The following is a 25,551-nucleotide window of genomic DNA, read 5'->3' on the forward strand; positions in this document are numbered from 1 at the left end:
TCGATCTGCCTTTTAATCCAAGTTTGTTCAGACAGAACAGGAACGAACCGGGAGTGAAACCGGTCATGAGAAACTGGTTCTGGTCAGTCGGGTTCAGCCTGTTACTCTTTGGCCAATAGATCTGATTAGGAACCCAAACAGCCAATCACATCCCAGTGATGTTAATCAGCAAACCGAACCAGAGCCTTTGGACCCGGGTTCTGGTTCCGACCGTCTCTATCTGCCCGGTGGACCCGGGATCTGATGGGCTCCTCCACCATAATGTGAAAAAGCTCAGATCATCTCAAGCAGAACCTCCCAGTTCTGTGGACTCTGATGATCTCCAGATGTGGGTCCAACAGAACCTCTGGGCCGGTTCTGAATGAGTCCAGATGTTTAATTCTGATCCTGGATTTAGAATCTAAACCGAACAGAACTCTGATCTGCAGTTGGGTTCTCTGGTTCTGTTGGTGTCATTACTCGTCGTCATCATCATCATCATCATCATCATCATCATCATCATCAGGTCCAGCAGGACCTCTTATCGAACCGAGGCGGGTCTCACCTGAACACCTCCCGGACGTGGCCGCTTTCAGGTGAGGTCTCCCTGAAGAACGGGACCACCCGGGACAGGCTGGCCCTGCGGCGGGACGCTCCGGTCCCGCTGGCCTTGTCCCCGACCCCTCCGAACCCCCCGGCCCGGGTCAGAGCGGTGGTCTGCTTCTTCAGGAACTTCTCCAGCGGTTTCATCCCCGCCGGCATGGTGCTTCTGTGGACCGGGGACCTGGGGGGCTGAGACCTGGGCTCCAGAGACCTGGGTTCTGCTGACACCTGGATCCTGGATTTTGGGTCGGTACCTGCTGCTGCTGCTGGGGCAGCGGCGCCTACATCATCCGGCCCTCGCAGGTCGGCTCAGGTGCGCGCAGGTGAGAGAGGAGTCTTTGGGGTTCTGTGGGACCAGCAGCCCGGTTCTGACCCATTGGGAGAGGCGGCGGTCTCAGGGATCCGGATCCGGGCCGCTCTTCCACCGCAGGTTCCGAGCTTTAGATCCGAGGAAGGAACGCAGGCGGAGCTGCTCCGGTTCGGGCTGCGGCTCTGCGGCTCCGATCAGGATCCGGGTCTCTGCGGTTCACCTGCAGGTCTACCGGCGGCTCGGTTCTACGGACCCTGGTCCGGTTCGGATCCCGCACAGGTTCGGTTCTCCGCTCCGCTGCTGCTGGCAGATTTTCTCTATGAGCGCCGATGAAGAGGAGCACGCGCGCTCCCCCGCCCTCCGCGCGACGATCTGCTGCAGTTGCGCGCTCCCGAATCTCCCTCTGCACGGTAGCGCGCAGGAGAAAAAATTAATAGAAATGGAAATATCCCCGACGACAGAACGGAAACAACGCGAGATTTCAGCGTGAGAGCTTTGATTTAGACTCTGATGCCAAGAAGAGAGAATAAAGACTGACCTGTGGTCCAATGAGGATCACAGCAGAGAACTTCCTAATCAGTTTCTGTTTCACTGCAGGGCGGGACTCCCCTTCTACCTCAGGTACACCTGTGGACAGGTACGCAGGGTTCTGGGCAGGGGCGAATTTAGGAAAATTGGGGCCCTAGGCAAAGACAGACAGGGGCCGTCTGAATGGAGAAGACAACACATCAAACAGCCCCATTCTACAGATAGAGAAACGTTAATAGAATAGACATCCATTATCTGTTCTAGGTTTTGTCCCTCTCCAGATTAAAAGAACCAGTACTATGTTATTAGAGACATTTTTCTCTTAATTAGCTTGGAAATTATGTGTTTAATATTATTTTAAAAGCTAAAAATGCATAAGATTTAGATTTATTTATTCATCTGACAGGGACAGTGTACTTTAAGAAGCATTGCTGCAATTACAGCAGAATTAGGTTATTTATTTTCATTTGTTGTCCCTGGACAGATCTTAAAATGATCTACCTAAAAACACAAGAATTTTGCAAATATAAAAAGAAATAAAAACAGAAAAAAATGGAATAAAATAATAATAAATGGAATAAAACATAAAAAAATTACACTATACATACATATATATATATATAAACAGCAGAGACAGAAATAAATTGTTGATTAAAGATGGCAACTAATTTTCTATACCAGATTTTAAAAAGTTTTTTTTTTATTTTTAAGTCGTCTTATTTTTTGCGGCTCTAAACTTTTCCTTGTTCTGTATCTTTGAAAGGTTGCAGACTTCTGGTTTAGACTGAATGGAAACATTAAGATCCTTTAATCAGGGAAGTTAAATATTAGACTATATCAGATTCTGCAGGGGTTCATATCATGGAGTTTATCTCCAGAGTTTAAACAAAGCAATAAAAATAAAAAATAAAGCCATGCACGTGGCACAGAGGAGGGAATCTGGATAAAAATGGAGATCAGTCACTTTAAAACGTCATATTATTATGGAGGGTTTAAAAACAGACGAAGCTGCATTAAAAAAAAGGAGAAAAAACCCCCAATAAAATCCAAAGTAAAATCAAGGAGTCGTTAATAAATGAAATCTGATTGATTTATTGACCTCATAATTGTAATTACGTCATAGCGTCACTACAGGAAGTAGAGTAAACCTCTCAGCCTCTCATTGGTCAATTTTTTTTCCCCCTACTCTGCAGTTTCCTGACCAATTAGAGCAGGAGGTTTCCTCACCATCCTCCTCTGCAGTGCATCAACCTTAACCGGCCAAATTCTACAGATCAGCTGCCGCCCATCACGGCGGGAGGCGTTGCCATGGTTACAGCGGAGAGGGGGATGCAGACGAGGATAAAATGAGAGGGGTGGTCCTCTAACAGCTGAGGCCCCTTTTGTCCTGAGCAGCAGATGAATATTCCTGAGGCATCCTGATTGGTCAGTTGAGCTTATGTAAGAGCTCCGCCCCCTGCAGCTCATTAATATTCATCAGGAATGAGAACAGCAGGTGTGATGATCAGAGAACAAAAGGATGGAAACTATCAGAACAAATATTTAGTGAGGAGTTGATCAGTTTTCATGCTTTAGTCTCCTTTCCAGATGACGTCCTGCTTTCTGCCGTTTCAAACTGGGAGGAAAAACTAAAGGGCTGGAAACAGATTCCCAGGCTCAGATGTTTGAAGCTGAAGTTTTTCCACAGCGTCTCCTGGACACCGTGGGGAAGCTAACAGCATCACAGCAGAGAGTTCCTCAGGGTTGGGTTTTAGGACCACTGCTCTTCTGCATCGTTCAATGACCTCAAAGTGGAAAAGGTTTCCAGTTCCACCCATCAGCAGAAGCTGCTCAGAGGCATCAAGTAGGAAAATACAAATACTTCATTACCAGGGCCGGAGCTAGATGGGGGGCCAGAGGTGGCCATGGCCGCCCTTAAGCCTGGTCTATGCTCAGAAACCAGGTCGTCTGCGTGTGTCAGTTAACGCAGATATGCCCCCACCCCCTCCAGACACTCTGGTACACCTCCACAAAACTGTAGCTGACTGCAGACAGGAGGCCTCTGATTGGTCGATTCTACATCTGCTCTACTCTATGAGTTTTTCCTGTTTGGTACCTAATGGCAGAAACTCTGGCTGTAGCTCCATCCACAACGCCTGGCACACCTCGGACTCTATCCCAGCCTCCGTGCAGGACGCTAGTTTGTGGATGAGGGGTTGTAGATGGCAAACAAGCTCGTCAAACTGACTCATGGACACAATCCTAGCTAGGTCCTGATTGGCCCTCTTGCGTTGTGGCATGTATAAAATAGCGCAGACCATGCGTCAATATTGGGCATAAATCAAAAATACCTGCGTCATACCTGCAACAAACTGCTGCTGGAGGATTACCAGCCCTTTAGCCAGTCATTGGCCATCCAGTCGGAGAAACAGGACTACACTGGAAAACAGGACAAGCTCCAACATCTAGAAACAAAGGTGTTGATGGCAGCAGCACAGCTGATATTTCTCTCCAGGATGGAGTCACAGCCAAACAGGAACAGACCAGATGAAGCTACTATGAGAAAAAGCATAGAGAGCAGAACGTTAGAGATTGAACTAACAGATTCTGCAGAGTGGGAGAATAGAGATAGAATGAAGCAGAATGATGAAAAAGGGGTCCCTATGTCCTCCAGCAGTCTAAGCCTATAGCAGCAGAACTATAGAGATTGCTCAGGATAACCTGAGCCACTCTAACTAGAAGCTTTATCAAAAAGGAAAGTTTTAAGCCTAGCCTTAAAAGTAGACAGGGTGACTAAAACTGGTAGTTGGTTCCACAGGAGAGGAGCCTGAGAACTAAAAGAAGACAATGGAAAAGATGTTCGCCCCAGAAATTTTGTCCACTATACCTTTATTTTGGCAGCATGGATGTTTAAATAAATGCGTCAGCAAAGGTTGTAGGAAAGTATAGTGTTAGGTTTATTCAATACTGACTATAAAATTAATGTATGCTTATGAAACATTTGTGCAAGGGGATGCTCCACTGTCTTGTGATTCAGTCAGGAGACCATCCTGTCTTTATGAGCTGATCAATTGTTCTTTTAGAACAATACTCTGTAAACATGTGTCGTGTTCTGTTAATGAAACGCTCTGCAGAGGAGGTCCGGTGTGAGAAAGTGTGTTTGAGTCTGGGGTTCAACCGTCTCTCCTTCTGCAGAAGCTATATTAAAATCCATTATTGTGTATTTCAGTTCTTCTTTTACAAACCTACATTTTTGATGCCGAAACCCGGGAGTCAAGATCCAATTGTCCAGGACCGTGTGGGACCAAGGCCAAGAATCTGTGGACAGCCGGGGCCAGTTTGGTCCAGCCCTGCCCTGGGCATCTTGGTTTCTTTTTTTTTTTAGAAAATATGGATGTTTTTCTTGTTCCTGTTTGAACAGAGATTGACCCTGAGGTTCTGGCGACATTTTGTTTCAATTAACATGTTTTCTGAACAAAAACAAGGCTTTTTTTGTTTACTGGATAAAGCCTGGAACTCAACGTTATTTCTGACATTTTGAACTGAAAAATCTTCCTGGATGGAAGAGAAAACATCTTCAAACTTGGAAAAAGTCCGTTGGATTGTTTTTTACTTTTTTGGAAATTCACCTTCAAAACTTCTGGTCCAGTTCACTGTTCTTCTGTGGGCGGCAATATTATGCAAATTTATGTTAGTTCAGCTCTACTTTTAAAACCTGAGAAGTCATATAACCAACAGCCTCTAAATGCTTTAGATAAGCAGCCGATACAGACGTCTGTAAAACTGAGAGGAAAGTTTAATGTTTGTTTGCAGCTGCTGGTCACAGACGGCTCAGAGACGTTCAGGAAAGAAGGAGAAACTTTATTCTGACATCAAACCAAAGACGTTTCAGATCTGAGCAGAAACAGAAGATGGCTGAAAACAAAAAAAATACAAACAAGAAATAATTCATCTTGAAACCTTCAGCCTAGGATCAGTCTGGAATTCCTGCTACGCTCCGGTCCGAATGTTTGAAACGAGCAGGCGGTCCAAGCGGCGTCGCTACAGAAACTACAAATAAAAAAAACAATCAGTTTGATGAAAAGGAAGACAAATGAGGCAGCGCCTCTCCACCGCTACGGTTTGGGTCCCTGCCGACTCGGCGTTGGCGTACTTTAACCCTTCAGGCTCATCTCCTCCAGCTTTATTCACAGCGGCGTTGGCCTCCATCACGCAGCCATGACGGAGCAGACGGGCCGCTGGGCGCTGGAGCAGGTCAGAGTTCAGGATTTACTTCCTGAAACCTTTTCATCTGACCGTGACCCAAACAGAGTCGGAGCAGATTTACTGTTAGAGGATCCAGAAGGTTCTGGTTCGCATGTTAACCGGTTCAGACCGGTTGGTTCTGAAGTCCTGTAACCGTGTGATTTATTCTAAACCGTTAAGCTGAACAGGAAGTCTTTGAACGGGACGCGTCATCAGTTGTGGGTCGGATCCGGTCCATCCGTCTGGCAGAGCGAAGCCTTGGTTCTGGATCGGGTCCAGACCGCTGACGGCAGAGCTGGGAGTAAAGAGTTTTGATCTAGTAGTGATGCTGCGGGTCGCCAGCAGAGTCTGCCTCCGTCTTATCCTGCCCCCCGCCACCCTCCTCGGTGGTCCGGTTTGGACCGGCAGCTCCTCACTGACCCGCCCACCCTGCTCCTGCACACAAACCCATCAGAGAGATTAACAAACGGACGATAGGAAGGAAACCTCTCAGCCAATAAGATTCCTTCTTTACGTTTCCTGTTTCTCACCTGTAGTTTCGAGGTCGGGGTGGGGCGGAGTCAGGGGGCGGGGACGAGAGGAGGGGCAGGTCACTCTGAGGCAAACGGAACCTCTGGAGGGGGGGGTTTGACAGTGACGGGCTGGGAGGTGCGGCGGGGGGGTGATGGTTTGGGCTGGGCCTGCTGCTGCATGGTGTCGTAGTACGTGACGCCGCCGTAGGTCACCTGGGACTGGCCCTGGAACACAGAGAAAACGGGTTAGTGGTCCCCCCGAGGTTCTGAGCGCCTCAGGCCTCCGGGTCGGCGGTGCCGGGTCTCACCTGCGGGTTTGGGTACATGGCCGGGTACTGGAAGGGCATGACTCCTGGCGGAGGGTAGAACGGAGGAGGCAGGAGCTGCTGTGGTTGCCCCGGCGACAGAGACACAGGCGGCGCTCCGTAGAGGGCGGGGTTAGTGATGGGGGCTCCTGATTGGTGGGGATGGAGACCTGCAGAGAGGCGGCAGAGTGAGCGACCCGTCGACCCAAAGAGGTTCTGAATGTTTCCACGTACAGCCCACCCACCCGGATGAGGGATGTGCATCTCCGGCTGGACCAGCATGCCCTGTGGGGGGATGGGGGCGGGGCCTTCCCCGTGGGTGTAGATTGGTCCCTGGTACGATACTGAGGGGGAGACAGGGAGTCATCAGAGGTCTAGAAATGATCCGGACTAAACCGGATCAGAACCACCTTTCGTTCAACTAAGCTTCCACATCCAAACTGTGAATCAGAGGTTCTCTCTGAAGCTGCTGCAGACAGAGAGTTTTACTGACCTCTGCTGGTGACATGGAGGAAGTGCGGCTCTGATGTGAAAACTGACCCAGTTCTGGTTCCAGGACCAACCGGGTCTCCGCTACTCCCTGAACTTCAACTCATTTGTTTCCTGTCCTTTACCAGTGGACTGTTATGTCTGGTTGTCATGGTTACTGAGGTCAATCTCACCTGGGTTTGTCCAGTGATGAAAGACAGGAAACAAACGAGCTGATGAAGTTCAGGAAGCGGTGGAATTTGGCCCATTGGACCCGTTTGAGGAGCTGCTTTAACAGAGCAGCCGTAATTTCAGAACCGTTCAGAACCCGGCGGCCATGTTGGCCCGTTTCTGGATTCAGCTGGTTTCTACAGCTGCTCAAAATCTTACTGGGCTCGTAGTAATGGCCGTCCATCACTCCCAGGTGCATGGGCGGCGCCGGTTCCGGCACGGCTCTCTGGCGCTGGGAGGAGTACCGCTTGGCTCGGTTGGAGCTGACGCCCATCTCCTCCATGTTGGGAAACTGAGGCGGGCCGCCGGTGACGTGCATCGGACTGGGCAGACCTGCAGACACAGAGGCTGTTTGAACTGGGCCCGACTGGTTCTACTGGGTCAGAACTGACCGTGACGACGGACTCACCTCTCATCTCGGAGCGAACAAACGACGTCTGGTTTGGACTCCAGTTCCGTCGGGCCAGGTTGAGCTGAGCCACCGCCTGGTCCAGCTCCGCCACTCCTCCCCCTCCCGTCTGACCCGCGTCGTCGCCCTCCCCCGCCCAGTTCTTCCCTCCCCCTCCAGCGGGGGACGGCGTGTTCCCCCCGGCTGCCGACTCCTCGACTGAGGCCTGCTTGCTACCCAGGTCCGCGGGCCGGGAGCGAGTCCTGCGGGCCAGGGAGTAGGACTTACGTTCCACGGGACGCTCGGCGGGGGGAGAGGTTTCCGGATTGGCTGCTGAAGGCTGGAGGGCGGGGTCAGAGGCGGCTCTGTCGGCTCCACCCCTCTGCTCCTGTCGTCTTGGTGACTGAGCCGCCGTCACTGACCTCGGATCCTCTTCCGCCTCGCCTGATTGGCTGACAGAAACCTCTTCGATGACCACAGAAGAACCCCCCCTTCCTGCAAGGCCCCGCCCCCCTCTGCTGGCCCCGCCTCTCTCCCCCACCGGGTCCAGCGGAGCTTTGGGACCGTGCCGCTCTCTGTGCTGAACCTGAGGTGCGTTGGATTCATTGTTCCTGTACTCCGCGTGAGAGGAGGGGTGCGCTTGGTTGTGGTGGGGGGGTCTGCTGCGGGCGGGGGGCGGTCTGGAGGAGGTGCTGCTCCGCTGAGCCGCGGAGAGGGGAGGAAAGGCAGAGGAGGGCGGCGGGACAGACGAAGGGGGAGCGGCTCGGTTCTGCCAGGACCGGGCCGGTCGGGGCCCCTCCCTCCACCGCTTGTCTCTGCTGGGGGACGCCTGCCTGCAGGAGGACAGAGGTTAAAGGTCAGCCCAAACAGAACTCCCCCGGTTCTCCTGACCGGGTCGGGCTTCACGATGGGTGGAAAACGAGACGCTGAACGGAGGAACCGGTCAGAACCGGTTCTGTCAGATCAGCATACCCGTTTATCCCTTTAGTTCTGTTAAAAAAATAAACTTTAAACTAGCGACAATAAAGGAGTTAAAGGAAATTTACCCAAATATTGATGGTTACACTTTAGAAAACAAATTAAATTTAAACGCTTGCTTCTAAAATTCTAGTTTCACTGGAAAACAATGAGGAGAAGATAGAGAGACTAGAGGAAGATGGAATAATGAAGAGACCAGGTGGGTCACTGGTGAAGGTGGACAAATGAGTCAATATGAAGAAAATGATGTTGGTAAAAGTGGTGAAGATGAGAAGATTTCCAAATCAAAGAGATAAAGCAGACAAAGATGCTCAAGGAGGAAATTAAGAAACAGCAATCCAGGTTTTCCAGGACCTCCTGGAATGTGAATATTGTTTAAATTCCAGTACAGAGATGTTAGATGTGAATCTCTTAGGCTACGTTCACACTGCAGGCCTTAATGCTCAATTCCGATTTTTTTGTGAAATCGGATTTTTTTGCGTGTCCGTTCATACTTCCAAGTATATGCGACTTGTATGTGATCTACTGTGTGAACTGAAAGTGTTCAACCGAAGTGTCCCGCATGCGCACTCGAGGACGCGATGACGTCACATCAAGCAAGCGTCCTCAGTGTTTGCGGAAGTAAACATGACTCGTAATACCGCAGCGTATATTGCGTTCTTTAAGTTCTTCTCCAACAGGAGCAGGCACATTACGAACGAAATCTTTTTAAGAAGATCAAAAAGAAAGAGAGCCAGGTTCCAGTAAGACCCTTCGAGTTTGATCTGAATCGAGCTATCTTTCCAAATATGAATTAAGTCAGCAACCTCACTTTCTCTCCATTGACTGCTCTCTGTGTTATCTTCCGCCATGGTTGTTAGTAGGGCTGCAACTAACGATTATTTTAAAAATCGATGAATCGGCCGATTATTTTTTCGATTAATCGATGAATCGGACAAAAAAAAAAATTTATATTAACCTCTTTATTCCAAAATAAACATTTTAGACAGAACAAACAAGCACACAAGTACAGGTTGCTCATTAACTGTACTGGTGCAATATGAAAAATAAATGTTTGTGTAAAAACTACGCAAACTTACATGAGAAATGTAGCTGTACATCCACAAAATATAGGCTACTTTGGTTCATAAAGCGCAAAAAGAGACAGGCATTTTTGTTTTTTAAAGCCCCTAAGGGGTTCAACAATAGGTCCCCCCATTTCAAGAAATGAGTTTTTTTTAGACTAGAAGAGTTCTGCCTTTTAAGACAGGAAAGTATAGCAGTTAAAGTTGCTGCTTGAGAAAATACTGAACCATAGAGATAAAAATAGCCCTGTGATTCAAATTATAAATTGTATTTGGAATAAAAATGAGAGAACTAGGGGTGTTAAAAAAACACATCCTCCAAAGACAGATATTTACATGGGAATGTGGCAGATAATTAATTGACATATTACTGATCTTGCTGGATTTTGTTCTGCTTTACTTCCATAAATTGCAGGATCTTCTTTTCTTTATCTTTGCCAGAAGATTTAAACTTTAAAAGCCTTGCCCTCATAATTTGCAAGTTAATTTATTTATAAAGAAAATATAAACGCTGCTTAAACAAATGTAAATGAAATTAAAAGTAAAATAAGTAGCCAACCTTATCCCTGTCTGTAACCTACTAACAAGGTAAGGAAAGCATCAGATGAGCTACCTGAGAAACTAACGTTACGTTTCCCCACTTTAAAACCAAACAAACATGGTTACTCATCCTGCTGATCAGCTCTCTTCACTGCCATCGAAGGCTCCAAAGTGTTTTCTTTTCAGGTGCTGCGTCATAACAGTGGTGCTTCCGTGCCATGTTCATTTCTTTTGAAAAAAGTTGCATGTTACGACTTTTTTCACTTTACAAAGCGCAGGCTATTTTAATTATTGTGATCAATTTGCGCCGTCAATCCCGGCGCATGCGCGCTTCATTTGCAGTCTGGACGCTGAGGGTAAACTCCTCACTAAAATCCTGCGGCTCTGACTGCCGCGCTGAGAGGGATTCCTGTGGGAGAGGGAGAAAGGCGTTGGGATGGGGGAGGCGCCCCACGGCAGGCAAAAGCCGCCAGTGACACCGTAAAAAGTCGCCAGATTTGTCGCTAGTCGCTTTTTTGAAAAATAGTCGCTGGAGGGGTCTGAAAAGTCGCTGAGTTGGCAACACTGCAACTGCGGCGCTGATTCGCTCCGCCATATTTTTTTTTCTTCCCCCGGATGACGGCGGCGGCGGATGACGCATTAATCGCGCGACACAACTAATCGATGATTAAATTCGTTGCCAACGCTTTTAAAAGTCGATTTTTATCGATTTTATCGATTCGTTGTTGCAGCCCTAGTTGTTAGTTTTTCCCGCCTCCGCTTAGTAGGACGCAGATTAGTAACGTTTAGTAACATTTGTCAAGTATCAATGACGTGTAGGTCGGATGAATGCGACCTGGCCGTACAGACACAGGTCGCATTTGAAAAGATCAGATACGTATCGGATTCAGGACCACATATCCAAGTGGCCTGGGTCGCATTTGAAAAAATCCGATCTGTGTCGTTCAGACTGTCATAAAAAGATCAGATACAGGTCACATATGGGCAAAAAAATCGGAATTGGGTCACTTCAGGCTGCAGTGTGAACGTAGCCTTAGAGACATTTTGCTGCCCAGTGTTCTATCAGATGAGCATACCCCGTCAGACCAGCATACCTACAGTCAATCCCCGTTTATCCCTTTAGTTTTGTTCAAAAAATAAACTTTAAACGACCTCAAAGAGCGTTTAGTCCTTTAGTCATGTACAAAATTTTTTTATTTAATTACATTTTGGTGTTTTATTAAGCGTATGGTGATCTGACATTAAATGATTTTTTATTGTACAGGACTTAAGGGATAAACGCCCATTGAGGTAGTTTAAAGTCTATTTTTCATAGAAAACTAAAGGGATAAACTCAAATCTGACGTCTTGTGCGTGTTTACTTACTAAAGGTACAGAACACAGAGGAAAGGTTCATCCCAGCTCATTTGGATCTGGTACCAGTAACTCCAACCTAACACCATCGCACATTTTAGTCCAGATTATTCTGACAAGCCTCAGGAAAAACTGCCAGGTCAGTTTTTAGCCGTCTAAAGGCCTGGTTATCGTCCCGCTGCAGCATGTCGCAGATATGTTTGATTTCTGCCCAATATTGAAGCATAGTCTGCGCTGTTATTCCACGCCACAACGCCAGAGGGCCAATCCGGAACTAGCTGTGGGTCGAGGCGGTGAGGAAGTGGGGTCAAGTTTGTCTGACAATGGAGGGACATGAGGGCCAAAAAGAGCGGGGATCCAGGTGGAAAAAGGCTCCCAGCGTTCTCACCTCGCTCTGCTAGCTGCTCCATCTTCACCAGACGTTTTCCACAATGGCGGCCAAACAAACAAGCCGGTAACCTCCAACACTATCAAACAGGAAATACATATAGTGTAGAGCGGATGTAGAATTGACCAATCAGAGGCCTCCTGTCTGCGCTCACCTACAATTTGGGAGAGGTGCAGCAGAGTGTCTGTAGAAGGGGGCGGGGCATATTTGCGTTAACTGCGACACGCAGACGACCTGGTTTCTCAGCATAAATTAAGCCCTGATTATCTGAGGGAACCGCAGACTATCAAGGCTTTGAAAGAGCATTACGTCACAGTCAGTTGCTCTCATTGGTCAGAGTGTTGGCCAATAGGCACAGACACGTCTCATTCATCGGGGCCAGACTAAATTACGCATCTAATCTCACATTTAGTCTGGTTTATCAGGCTACTGAAGTCATTAAATCAGCTGACCGCACTTTTCCTTTAACACAATCTTTCCAAGATGGTTGAAGACGCAGAGTTTCTGGAAGAGGCAGAGTAGTGACCTTTGTCGGGTGTTAATGGCGTTCAGGTGGGATGAATGCGACCTGGACGTTCAGACACAGGTCTAATTTAAGATCAGATTCAGGACCACAGATCCAAGTATTCTGGATCGCAGTGGAACAAATCGGATCTGCGTTGTTCAGAGCATTATTTAGAGATCAGATCTACGTCGCATATTTTTGTCACTTCAGGCTGCTGTGTGAATGTCGCCTTAGTTCCCAGAACCTGACAGCATCCTGGAACTTCCCCAGTGAAACTCTACCTGGGTCGGCGCTGTCTGTACGCTCGCTCTCCAGGGCCGCTGGCGCCGTTCCGGATGTCGTAACCGTAGATGGCGATGAGCTCCTCGCGGCTCTTCGGCGCTTGCTCCTCCTCCCTGAACCTGTCGTGCTCCCAGCGACCCTCGTCTTTCCACAGCTTCCGGTTCCGACCTTTGGGCCTGAGGGAGAGCGGTACCAGTTAGACGGTGCGGACTGGAGACGGCGCGGCTGAATCGGAACCGGCAGCTCACCGCTCCTCCTCCTGAGTCTGCCCGCGGACGTCGTGCTCGAAGAACAGACCCTTCCTGGGAATGTAAGCCGGGTTCTTCCGGTCCTCGTCGTCATCCAGCTGCTGACCCGGTTTCCCCCCCGCCTTGGTTTCCGGGTCATCGGTCGACTCCTGCAGAAAAAACAACAATCATGGATAGAAACACCGACTCCATCCAGCTTAGCTCCAGAACCAGACCCGGTTCTGGTCCAGACTTATGTTCATTTATAGAAAGTTCTTTCCTGCGGTTCTTCCAGGTACCGAGCAGCATGAATCGACACCAGAAAGAACCGGTCTGAAGCGAACCTTCTAGAAAAACTGGATCCAATCACATTCCTTAGATTTCTGTAGAACCTGTGACTAGAAGAAGGTTCTGGTGGTTCTGTCGGGTCCCACCTGTCCGTCTCCGCTCTGCCGCTCTCCTGCCAGGTTCCCTTTCTCCTCAGCTTTACTCTCCTCCTCCCTGACGCCTCCTGCTTCCTCCTCCTCCTCCCCCTTTCCCTCTTCCTCGTCTCCTTCATCCTGGGTCGGGGCGGCGGCGGCGGGTTTGGGTTCGCCGGCTGCAGCCGGAGCCTCTTCCTCACTGAAGCCCTCCTCTTCCTCTTCCCCTCCCTGACAGGAAAAACGGATCAGAATCAGCTCCGGCACCAAAGCCCTCCAGAACCGACCGATTGGATCAGAAGGGTTTACCTCGGAGTGGGAGCCGTTCTCCTCTGGGTCGGCGCTGTCGTAGTCGGACAGGACGGCTGGAGAGAAACAGAACCGGGAGTCATTAGAACCCAGAGAACCACCGAGCCCCACCAGAACTCAGAACAGGGCGGCTGTCGGGTCTTACCTTCTCCGGCGCCGTCCTCGCTCTCCTGTGAAGAAAAACAGAATTAGAACCGGATCGTGAAGCGGCGAGTCTGGCTGCATCCAACGGGTCAGAAGGGAAAGGTTCTAAAGGCTCTGACCCAGTACAGTCTGAATGGAGAACCCACCCAGAGACGTTTCATCCAACATGTTTCTGCTAATCAACGCTTCATCAGGATGGATTCAGGTTCTGATGGTACTGACCCGATTCAGAGGAGGAACCACGGCTCCAGTCATCAGAAACAACCAAAACGGTTCTAGAGCAGCAGAACAGACCCGTTAAGGTTATGCTGTGGTTCTGATCCGGTACGGTTGGAAGAACCAGAGGTTCTGTTTCAGAACCCATCATGTAATGATGTCATGAGAACATCCATAAGGTTTCCCACTGAGCAGAACCCTGATGGATCCAGGCGCCGTTCAGAACCAGAACCCAATCAGAACCGAACACGAACAGATTTATTAACTTCATTTGGTTCCTGAATCTTCGTCTGTCCATCGGGTTTCAGTTCGTGAATTCTGACCTCGATCGGTTATTCGTCACTTCCTGCAGACCGAGAACGGACAAAGTCCCCGGATGTTGTTCTGGCCCCTCCCCCTTTACCCAGCATGCATCAGAGCAGACCTGTCCATTCTCCAGACTGACAGCTGTCCCAACATGCACTGCGGCAGCTTCCAGCTTAGCGCTCACAGAGCTCAGAGGATTAAGTTAAAAGTTCTCTTTTCTGATGCTGCTATTCAATAAAATTACATTTTAAGATAATCTGAGGCGAGAATATTATACTTTAAGCTTCACTATATGGAACATTTACTGATTGAATAATACGTAATTTAAAAAAGTTCCGATGTTCAGAGGACGCCGGCCAGCAGCGGCGCTCTGAGGCTAAGAGTATTAGCTTCAATGTTGCTACAGATGGGCTAACGTTAGCCATGTTACTGTTTGAACCCAGGTTCTCCAGAACCGGTCAGCTTTCCTGCAACATTGCGATGAATCACCTCCTCAGGGCGTCATGGCAACCAGCTGCTCTGATTCAGGGACTCGTCTAAAGATGGGAACCAACTGGACCCGAAACGGACCAGGGAACCTCAGCTAATTAATATTTGAATCATCAATTAATATATCATCGTTATTATTTTTAATTAATCGGAAAATAAAAACTTTAATAATTATTTACACACCAGAAATAATTTGGCGAATCGTGTGCCATGCGAATGTGGATCTTGTATGCTTGTGTGAATCGTGCTGTTGTGTATGTGGAGCTTGTCCTGTGCGTTTATGAATCACATATGTGTCGCATTTGTGAAAACTGAGACCGATTTGGTCCATAGAGTGGAGCAAAAAGTAGCTCTGCTCCGTATTTTGACGGCGATGGACGGAGAAGACTTACGTGGATGGTGAGATGCGGAGGAGTAGCGGTGGAGGTGAAACAGCTCTCATTGGTTAACATGACAGACAAGTACTCCACACGACGTATGTGAGTGGAGTGAAGCAATGACTGAGTAGGGGTGTCAATCACATCCATCATGGCGATTCGATTCAGTATCGATTTTCTGACCTAACGATTCTATTTTTATCGATACTCAAGAATACACCACGATTCGATTTGATCAATTGGTTCATTTTTTTCCCCTTACAGGGTAGACCATGTTTTAAATTTGAAATCAATGAAAGCTGAAATATCTTTATGCTTTTTTTTTTTTTTTTTTTTTTATAAACAGCAAATAACAGAAGTGGAAAAGTTGTACTCCATCTATTCCTATTAAAACCTCTTCACTGAAAAAATAATACCCGTGCGTTATAGATTCTGAAAGGCTTCGCAACCAAAAATAATGCACCTCTCCCAAACTGTAGCTGACGGCAGACAGCGCCGCAGACAGGAGGCCAGTTTGTTTTGTTTTTATGACCGAAATTGCGGAAAACAACTCGTGAAGTTTGACCCGCTAGAAGAGCGAGGTGCGCGAGAACGCTGGGACCCTATTTCCAGCTGGATCTCTGCTCTTTTTGGCCCTCATGTCCCTCCGTCGTCGGACTAAACTCGCCCCCACTTCCTCGGCCGTATCTAGACCCACAGTGTGTAGCTCAGACCACGCTTCAATATTGAACATAATTTAAAAATGTCTGCATCAAGCTCACTGCAACACACTGCTGTAAGAGTATAACCAGGAAGCGAGGTAGGAGGGCAAAATAGGTTTAGCGCCACCGCAGCACGGGAGGGAGAATTACGCCCAGGAGCAAATGGATAAAAATAGACCGGAGGGAAAAAAAAAAACATGAATCGATTCTCTTGCGGACGTATCGATGCATCGGATCGTCGGCTGTTGGATCGATGCATCGATACAAAACCATTATTATTTACACCCCTATGACTGAGGATTAGAGACTGACAGGGGAGTGGATTTTCACTCCTGTCCCGTCCCACTCCCACAGAAAAAAAATGGTGTCCCGTCCCGATCCCGGGCCAGAGTAGAAATCTAAATCCTGTCCCGTCCCACTCCTGGTGAAATTAATCCCGCTCCCATTCAGAATGACTCCCACTCCTGCGCCACTCCCATTCTTGTTGTTTTTGAGCACGGGTGAAAAACTCAGAGCGGAAGCACTGATGGTTTTTTGGTCGTAAAGTTTTTTGGACTCGCATTATAGTGTAGGCTTCAAGGAAAAAAACTACAAAATGGCGGCGCCAGTACTGGATTTTTTTTCTTTCTATTTATTTTATTTGTTGGCATCGATCCCAGTTTTTTTTTTGTTGTTGTTATTATTGGTTTGCTCCCGCTCCCGTTAATGTTTAATCCTGTACCGTCCCAATCACGTGATTGTTACTAATACTGACTCCCATCCCACGGGAATCCCGTGACCCGTGGGATCGCTGAAAAACTGTCAGTCTCTACTGAGGATGTGGAATCAGGGGTTAGGTTTTTGCAGCTCCTACAGAGCTTTGGTCCAGTCCATCTGTTCAGCCGTAGAGTGTTTACTGCATTCTATCGACCTGAACTGGGCTCTCATCTGCTGCTGCCTACCAATCACCTACTCCCCAGATGATAAATACAAGTTAATGACTTCAATTACATATATATTCTTGCACTTGTACTGAATATGTAGCTTTAAATTCTTTACTGATTAAAAAAAAAAATTAAAATAAATCAGTACAATTATTGCTGGGTGAACATTTGTGTTACTTGCACAAGATTTATGTTAGGAATATTTAAGTTTAAATTTTTTTTACAATATGTTTATCGTTGGCTAAATATTTCTTACTTAGCAATATTTTTTTGAATAAAGTAAACCTTTGTTAAAATACATGCATGTAGTTTTTAATACTTCATTTTCGATTAAAATCATAATTGACCAAAATGACAAATACCTCACAAAAAATTGATCTTTTTTTTTTTTTTTCGCCCAGGCCTACATCAGAGCTGGATGGGAAGCGAAATGTCTTCAAACTTGGAAACAAAGTCCAGTGGATTGTTTTATTACTTTTTTTAAATGACTGAGAATCTTCACCAGCTAACTCCATCAGAGCAGAACTTTTTCATTCATCTATCACTAAAGCTGGGCAGCATGAGGACAAATCATTTAGAAACAGATCGGTTAGAGTCTCTGATAATAGTTTCTTCTTATTAATAACCAGTTCAAACCTCTGATGCTCCAGCAGTTCATTTCAGTTTCTGCTTTTTCAGCTTCTCCTTTCAGATTTGACACGTTTCCTTTCAGAACAGTCTGTCCGGCCGTTTCACAGGGATGTCTGATCTTTTTCACATCAAGTCATAAAGCAAAGTTCATCTTCTTAAATATTCATTTGTATCAATAAAACCACTGAATGCAGTTTGGTTGGTGACGGTTGAACAGCTGATATGTCTTCATTAATATTTTAGGTTCCACTGGAGACAAACGTTGAGGCTTCCTCTTTCCTCCCGTTGTCATGGTGAATCGTGTTCTCTGCCTTCCATTGATCATGGCTTCTATAAGCAACAGTTATTCCTCCTCAGAGGAGGGGGATTCAGCACCGAGTTCTGAGAATCTAACGGAAACCAATTCTTCCATCATAGTTTTTATAATTTGATTCCTGCTTTGGATGCCCAGTCTGCTGCTCAACACCAATGAAGAAGAACCCACAGGAAGCGTGGACACAGAAGTTCAATCGTGGTGTTTGATTTTAAAGGCTGCGTCCTTGAAAATAAGGAGACCGGAAGAGTTTTGGCTGTGGATTCAAACAGGTCCAACCTTCTACAGCTTTCTCCGCCCATATGCTCTGTCGCCTAGCAACCCTGAGAGTGGACGCACAAAGCAGGAGAAGAATGAATACCGAACTTCTCACTGCTTTTTCAATAAAATAAATATTACCCGCTACATATCTGAATCAATAAGCATTTAAAAAACTAATTTCATTAATTTCAGACGGAACTTTTCACATGCTTGGATTATAATAAACTGCGCTTTCAATATTCACCATTATTTTTCCTCCTAGCATGGAGCAGCCGGTTTGCTTGGACTCACAATGAATTATGGGATATCGAGGCTACAGAGGAAACCTGTTCTTCACCACGGGAAAAAAGAAGGCCGCATAACGAGGAGTCTTCCAATCCGAACAGACCTCCACGCCGCGCTATGATGTCATCGGCCAACTAATCTGGTCTTTGGAGGACGCAGCTGCTGGATTGGAAGTCAGCAAATTTTATCCAGAAAGAGCGGTGGTTAGCAGCTAACATAAAACACACTAATTATTATACTATAGATTTTTTTTTTTAAAATATTAATTGATCAATAACCAGATAGAAAAAAGTGCTTAAAAGTTTTTTTTTTTTTTACAGAAACTGCATCACTTTAGTAGTTCTGGTTAGAACGTGTTTACAGACAAAAAGGTTTTTATCTTAAATGCTTAATGTTTATTTTTGTATAGGTTGGTTCTTCCAGCAGATTACATGTTTCAGAGTCGGGATGCAGAATAAAACCATTAAACTGATCACCAAATGGGTAATTATTTTAATTATAACACGATTAATCCAAGTGTTTCAGCCTTAGCATAGATATAGCGATATAGAGCCTATAGATTTATGTTTTTTAAATCCTTCCACTGAACAGATACGATCAAATTCCGATGACGCTGAATCGTTCAGAGAACGAGAAGAATGACCTCCATCGATCTTCTCTGGATTCGGTCACTGAATCCGTTCTGCTTTGTTTATATCAGTCGCTTTGCTTTCAGCTCAGCTCCAGCTGGAGTTTAGCTGCTCTCATCTACAATTTACCTGTTCCTTCATTTTATATTGATATTCTGAAAGCTGAATTCAGTTTCTGATAACACTTTTCCTTTAAAGTGACTTCCTGTTAAATCCAGAATAGAATTTAAAATCCTCCTTCTCACATATAAAGCCTTAAATGGCCAAGCTCCATCTGATATCAGAGATCTGATTGTTCCTGATGTTCCTAACAGAGCACTTCGCTCTCAATCTGCAGGTTTACTAGTGGTTCCTAGAATTTCTAAAAGTAGAATGGGAGGCAGATCTTTTAGTTATCAGGCTCCTCTCCTGTGGAACCAACTACCAGTTTTAGTCCGTGAGGCAGACACCCTGTCTACTTTTAAGGCTAGGCTTAAAACTTTCCTTTTTGATAAAGCTTATAGTTAGAGTGGCTCAGGTTATCCTGAGCTATCTCTATAGTTCTGCTGCTATAGGCTTAGACTGCTGGAGGACATAGGGACTAGAGCATGAAACGGGCCTTGAAAGTCAGCCCGAAACCGACCCGAGTCCGAAAGAACCAGGCCTGTGCCCGGCCCGTTATGATTGACAGCTTCGTAGAGCCCGACCCGTTTGCAGCCCGACATTTTTCAATTGTGCGCATTAAGGGCTAATCTCCGATTCACTTCTGTAACATCCATTTTGCATTCATCGCGTATAGATCGAACGTTATCACATGATCATTTATTTGCCGTGCATATAACGATTTAAAGCCCGAGCCCGAATGAAATAATAAAAAGTACCCGAGAGGTCCTGCCGGGTTCGGGCTAATATTCCCTGCTCTAATAGGGACCCCTTTTTCATCATTCTGCTTCATTCTATCTCTATTCTCCCACTCTGCAGAATCTGTTAGTTCAATCTCTAACGTTCTGCTCTCTCTGCTTTTTCTCATAGTAGCTTCATCTGGTCTGTTCCTGTTTGGCTGTGACTCCATCCTGGAGAGAAATATCAGCTGTGCTGCTGCCATCAACACCTTTGTTTCTAGATGTTGGAGCTTGGCCTGTTTTCCAGTGTAGTCCTGTTTCTCTGACTGTGACTAACTGGATGTGCTCTCTTCATCCTCTGACATGGGAGCTGGCTCGGAGCTCGTCTGCCTGGCTGTGTGTTTCCTGGACGGGGCCGCCTGTGGAGCTGGTTTACAGTTGCCTTTTGTATCTATGCTTCTTTTTCTATGTCTGCTTCTGTCTCCTTGAACCCCAGTGGGCCTCAGCAGATGGCCGCTCACACTGAGCCTGGTTCTGCTGGAGGTTTCTTCCTGTTCAAAGGGAGTTTTTCCTCTCCACTGTCGCTACAAGCATGCTTAGTGTGAGGGATTGCTGAAGAGTCAATGAGTCGATGCAATCAGCTGGTTTTCCTTAGATAGAAAACTTTGAATCAATCTGACTGGATGATCTGGTGAACTGGAAAGTGACCTGAGATGACATGATGTGAATTGGAGCTATAGAAATAAACTGAATAGAATCATTACTATTCTAATTAACACTTCTCCGCCTATATCAATCGTTTATCATGGCGGACCTCTGGTATCTGACCAACCAGTGTGTCTGAGGATAACCAGAGTTTAACTGTGTTCCATAAAATGGAATGACCGGCTGAGACCACCCGGTGGGCCGCAGGCTGATGGGAGGTGAGGTGGTCTCTGCCATCCTGGTTAATCATCTCCTCGTTTCTTTCTCTATGTTTTACATTCATCCAGCTCTGACTGACCACCGCTAACCTCAGCAGGTGTTATGTCGCATTTAGTAACCTCTATAAACGCCTTCAAACTGGCGCCTTTTGGTCCAATTCCCCGAGAACCTTTGAGCATCGCCCGATCCCAGAACCGTCCTCTGAGGGTTAGCTTAGCAACATCTGCTGCTACCTGCTGAGCCACCGGAGCCCTGAATCTCCCGGGCGGCGGGCGGGAAACCCGCAGTTCTCTGGCCGAACTCCGAGCTCTCATCGACCAGGACCAGCGTTAGCTTGTTGGGGCTAGCCCGGACAGATACTCACACACTCGGACTCTACGTCGCTCTTGGCCTCGGACCGGCTCACTGTCACTTCGGCCGGGTCGGGTTCGCGGCCTCGGGCCTTTGTCGCAGGAGAACCGGACCTCCCGCTGTCCGAACCCGAGCCGGACTCGTCATCGTCCTCGCTGTCCTGAGACGCGCGCCTCCTCCTCCGCCGCCGGTCCGCCATCTTAGAACTGGAATGGATGGAAGCGGAAGAACAGAGGCATTATGGGTAATGGAGTTCCATTTGATTTAATATGAAACAGGAATTAAGATTATTGATATCTACTGCCACCTAGTGGAACAAATGATACAGCTGCTGTATTTATTACTTTTATATAGAAAAAAAATCTGCCTTTTTACACAAACACACAAAAATAAAAATAATTAGACCCAATTTCCAACAGTGGAAGTTTTATCATCGTGAAGTGGGAGGCAGATCTTTTAGTAATCAGGTGGCTGCTAGACTTCCTCACAAACACATAGACATAATAAGAGCAGACACTATGAGGTTCCATTTGTATGAAAAATAAGCAGATATAAAAGGTCTAGATGTTGTGCTGTTGTTGCATATGTGTTGTCTATGTTGCACATGTCTATGTTGCAATGTAGATGTTGCCTCACTGTAAACTTGCCAGTCTGCATGTCTGAAACATCCGTGATTGTTTAATACCTTTGCTCTCAGCTGTTGGTCCATGTCGTTGCTTCTTGTCGTTGATCTTTGATGCCTGTTCCTCTCACCATTACAAGCAATGGAAGTAGATGTTTTTGTGTTTATTTGCAACCGTGACAGTTGACACACAAAACAGGAATAGAATGAATACCGAAGTTTTCAAAACTTTTATAATTTTTTTTATTGTAAAGTAAACAAATGATTTATTCCAGAGTGGAATAAAGGTTCCAACCACCGGCAGCAGGAACAAATAACATCAAATGTAACCTAAGTCAGTTAAATAACATGCTGCTGTCATTCTGCACATCTATTTTCAAATATCCATTACTGGAAAAATGTCCATAGCTGCATATTGGTTGTTTATTCTCCAGTTTTATATTGTTAAAAAACTTTACAGAATTGTATTGTTTATATTTTAACTCTTCCCTATTATGTTATTCTTATACATTTTTCTAAGGTCCACATTTGTGTGACCATTTTCAATAATCTTTCTGCTGCTGTAAATTTGCCCATTGTGGAACAATAAAGGGATTTTCTATTCTATAAAAGGGGTAGAAAGATATAAGTAAATCTAAACAATGTATGTATAAAAATATATCTGCGAAATCTCTAATATTCAACAACAAAATTACTTAGTTAAGCAAACTGTGTAAAACAGAAATAAAATAATTAAACTCCTATCAGATTTATAGTCCCCACCCTGCAGATCTATTAGAATCTGTCCTTGAATTCCAGCCAAACCCATTTACACAGTAACAGATAAAAACCTTTAGATAAACCAAACATTACCGCCACATATGTGACTCAATAACCGTTAAAACAACTATTTTCATTCATTTCAGATGGAACTGTTGACATTCTTGATTATATTAAACTGAACTTCCAATATTCACCACTGTTTGGCAACGTCTAATGTAAGCACAGTGATGCAATATGGGCACCACGCTGAAAAACATGCTAAAAGGGAAGGTGGTGTGTCTGGAGGGGGGGGGGGGGGGGGGGGGGGGGGGGGCGGGGGGTTGGGGGCTCAAATATTCTGGTCCAATTCTATGTGTGAACCAGAAGAAATATTTTCTTTCCAAGCCAGCGGACCCCCTCGAAGGCGGTAAGGAGGTTTCCGAGGAGACAGGGGCTGTCCTAGGGACTGTGGGGGCTTTCAGCCCAGACAAGTAAAAACAGATGAGGAATGCTGGAATTTCAGGTCACCCAACCATTGGTTTAGGGAGTGTCCCAATCAGATACAACCACCTCATCAGCGGGGCAGGGGGAGAGTCCGCAGGGGCTGTTCTTTATCTGAGGTGCTAGAGCACAGGGGGATCCTGAGCCTTTAAAAACAGATGTGTATGGAGCATTGGAGCTATTAAATGCATTAAAGAAAAAAAACATACATAGTACTTACAATTAATGCACAGAAAGTTACTTTTTTATGTGATTCAGGAGTCTGTAAAACTTATATTAAAGATAATGTAGGACTAAAAGCATCTAAAATGCACATTTTTGTATAATCAGCAAATGGTTAAACATCCAAAGAATGGATATTAAGGGCAATAGAAATAAAAGACCTTCAAACAGGAAACAGGTTGCATGCTCCTGTAGTAATGTCATCAACTCTGCCCATTAATCTGTTAGGATGGACTTGATGGAAAAATTAAGCAGTTTTCCCCAAGCAGGGGGGAATGAAGGCTGGACGTGTAGAATATGTAAATGGCGTTTCAACAAAATCCTCTTGTGATTATATGCATTATGCTTACTGTCTCTACTCCAAATAAGAGAAAAGTGAACTTATGCAAAATGCTAGAAGCACATTGTCAGATCCACAGGATGAAACTCTATTAGTTGATCTATAGACCACTATGAATGTGTGCTTAACCCTAGATGAAAAGTTTGCAAAACAGTTTCTGAAGCAGGAAATTACGATCATGGCTGCACAAAATATGTACACAGATGGGGGTTCGTTAGCGGCAGTTACTGTTATGCTTTCTACACAGATGTAAGAAATGTACCGCTTACCATGGGTACATCATTTGTCATTGTTTAGGACCAGTGAAGCACAATGGAGAGACACAGGCCTGCGTTTAAAAGCTGCAGAAGGCGCATCTGATTTCCATCCATGTCCACACAAACCAGGCTGGCTCTATAGCCAAAGCACAGAACTATGGAAACAGCCTTATAAAATTCTATTCGATGCAGAAGCTCGGGTCCAAGATTTAGTATGAGATAAAATCACTCGGCATTCTTTGCTATCACAATCTGATGAAAATGATTTAAAAGATATCCCAAATACTTTGTGGTCTACAGGACAAACTGATGTAGGACTATTGACAACTGTAGAACCAGTTTAAATAGTTCCTAAATCACAATACAGACTGCGGATAAAACGCAATTGGCTAAAGCAGAGGAAGGTATAAAGCCAATTAAAAAAAAAATGTATTGGGTGTAGAAACAAGTCTGTTATTTGGGCATGTTATTTTACAAGACGGTAAAAAGATACAGGAAGAGTGAAGAACTGCAATAGCAAGTGAGCGTAAGCCAGTAACTACAAGACAAATAATGTCTTTTTTAGAATTGTGCAAATATTGCAGAACTGTAATTCCACATTATGCAGATAAAACTCAGCTTCTCTTAAGCCCTATTTATGACACACCAATTGCTATGTCAGAGACAATCCAGTGGACCCCAGAAGCAGGTCAAAGAGCTAAAAGCAGAGCTCAATTATCAAAAACCACTCATCCAAACTGTAAAGCTGGGAAATTAGGTAACAGGACTCAAAGTGGTTTTGAAGCTCTACATGGACAACTGGCTGCGACTTCACTCATGGCTTTCCAAAACAGAATAGTTTTAGATATGTTATTAGCAGAAAAAGGCGGAGTCTGTGGTATCTTTGGCGAGCAATGCTGCACCTTCATCCCAACAACGCTTCAGATGGCAGCCTAACCATAGCCCCCCTGGAGGGCCTTAGGTCACTGAATGGTAAAATGAAAGAGCACTCCGGCGTGGACACATCCATGTGGGACTCGTGGTTGGACGCCTTTGGCAAGTATCGTACCCTGGTGTCCTCTGTCCTGGTGTCCATAGCTGTGTTTGCCGCCATCTTGACCCTCTGTGGTTGCTGTCTGATCCCCTGCATTCGAGGTCTCATTCAGAGACTGATCTCTACTGCTATCTTCTCTCTACAGCAGCAGTCTCAGATGTATCCGCTCCTCGCCCGCACAGACTCAGCAGATGAAGATGATGACAATCAGAATGTGGCAACATTGTTTGCACACCATGAGTGAACCCACAGTCCGTTTCCGTGAAAGTGTTTTAATGAGCTGTAAAAAAAAATTATCTGACAATTGAAAACATTTTAGAAATTATTGCTTAGTGATATGAGATTTACAGCGTTATGCATGATAAACAGGAGGGAAATGTTAGAATAATTGTATATAATTGTATCTGTGTAGTGTTATCATGCATTAAGCTGTGTGCTGTGTGCATGTGTTCACAGCCACCTTTTCTGAAGTATACTGTGATTTGTGAACTTGCTTTTGGGGAGGTTGTGGTTGATTTACAGGCAGCGCTCAACCTGCTGAACTTTGAACAGCTTCAACAGCTTAAACTTTGACTGAACCCTGAAATTTATAGGATGTTTACTGAGACTGCGAGTCATGTTGTTTCTCATTTCTAGAGCAGTCTCACCTATTGTAACAAGAGACCCCTGATTTCTAATAAATGGCGAGCAGAATGCTGGGACTGCAGAGTGAGGTGGGGATTGTAAACGCTGCAGTCTCTTCTTGCTCTCCTCACGAGTAAAACTAAATTAATTGTCTCTGTGCCTTCTTTCTTTCCCTGCATGTATGTATGATGTTTTAGGTGCATAGACCTGACACCAGCAGACTAAGGA

General features: G+C 45.8%; 2 protein-coding genes across 2 annotated transcripts in view; both read right to left on the reverse strand.

Moving 5' to 3' along the window:
- rapgefl1 (Rap guanine nucleotide exchange factor (GEF)-like 1) overlaps window positions 1-1,388 on the reverse strand; it is a 43,108-nt gene extending 41,720 nt beyond the window's left edge. The window contains exon 1 of the mRNA XM_038305689.1: window positions 545-1,388. Coding sequence (XP_038161617.1) covers window positions 545-741 — 197 coding nt within the window. The 5' untranslated portion in view covers window positions 742-1,388. The remainder of the gene's footprint in view (window positions 1-544) is intronic.
- A 3,851-nt stretch (window positions 1,389-5,239) lies between these two features.
- Window positions 5,240-21,210, reverse strand: casc3 (casc3 exon junction complex subunit). Its single transcript, XM_038305661.1, has 12 exons — window positions 20,997-21,210; window positions 13,759-13,783; window positions 13,614-13,669; window positions 13,320-13,535; window positions 12,907-13,055; window positions 12,658-12,834; window positions 7,570-8,381; window positions 7,320-7,493; window positions 6,707-6,805; window positions 6,465-6,631; window positions 6,175-6,381; window positions 5,240-6,079 (listed from the first exon to the last, which is right to left on the reverse strand). The coding sequence occupies exons 1-11, from the start codon at window positions 21,180-21,182 to the stop codon at window positions 6,235-6,237; spliced, it is 2,208 nt and encodes a 735-aa protein (XP_038161589.1). The 5' UTR covers window positions 21,183-21,210; the 3' UTR covers window positions 5,240-6,079; window positions 6,175-6,234.
- Between the last annotated feature and the right edge of the window lie 4,341 nt (window positions 21,211-25,551).

Source organism: Cyprinodon tularosa, unplaced genomic scaffold, assembly GCF_016077235.1.
Source record: "Cyprinodon tularosa strain WSP-4 unplaced genomic scaffold, ASM1607723v1 ctg560, whole genome shotgun sequence".
Classification (NCBI taxonomy): domain Eukaryota; kingdom Metazoa; phylum Chordata; class Actinopteri; order Cyprinodontiformes; family Cyprinodontidae; genus Cyprinodon; species Cyprinodon tularosa.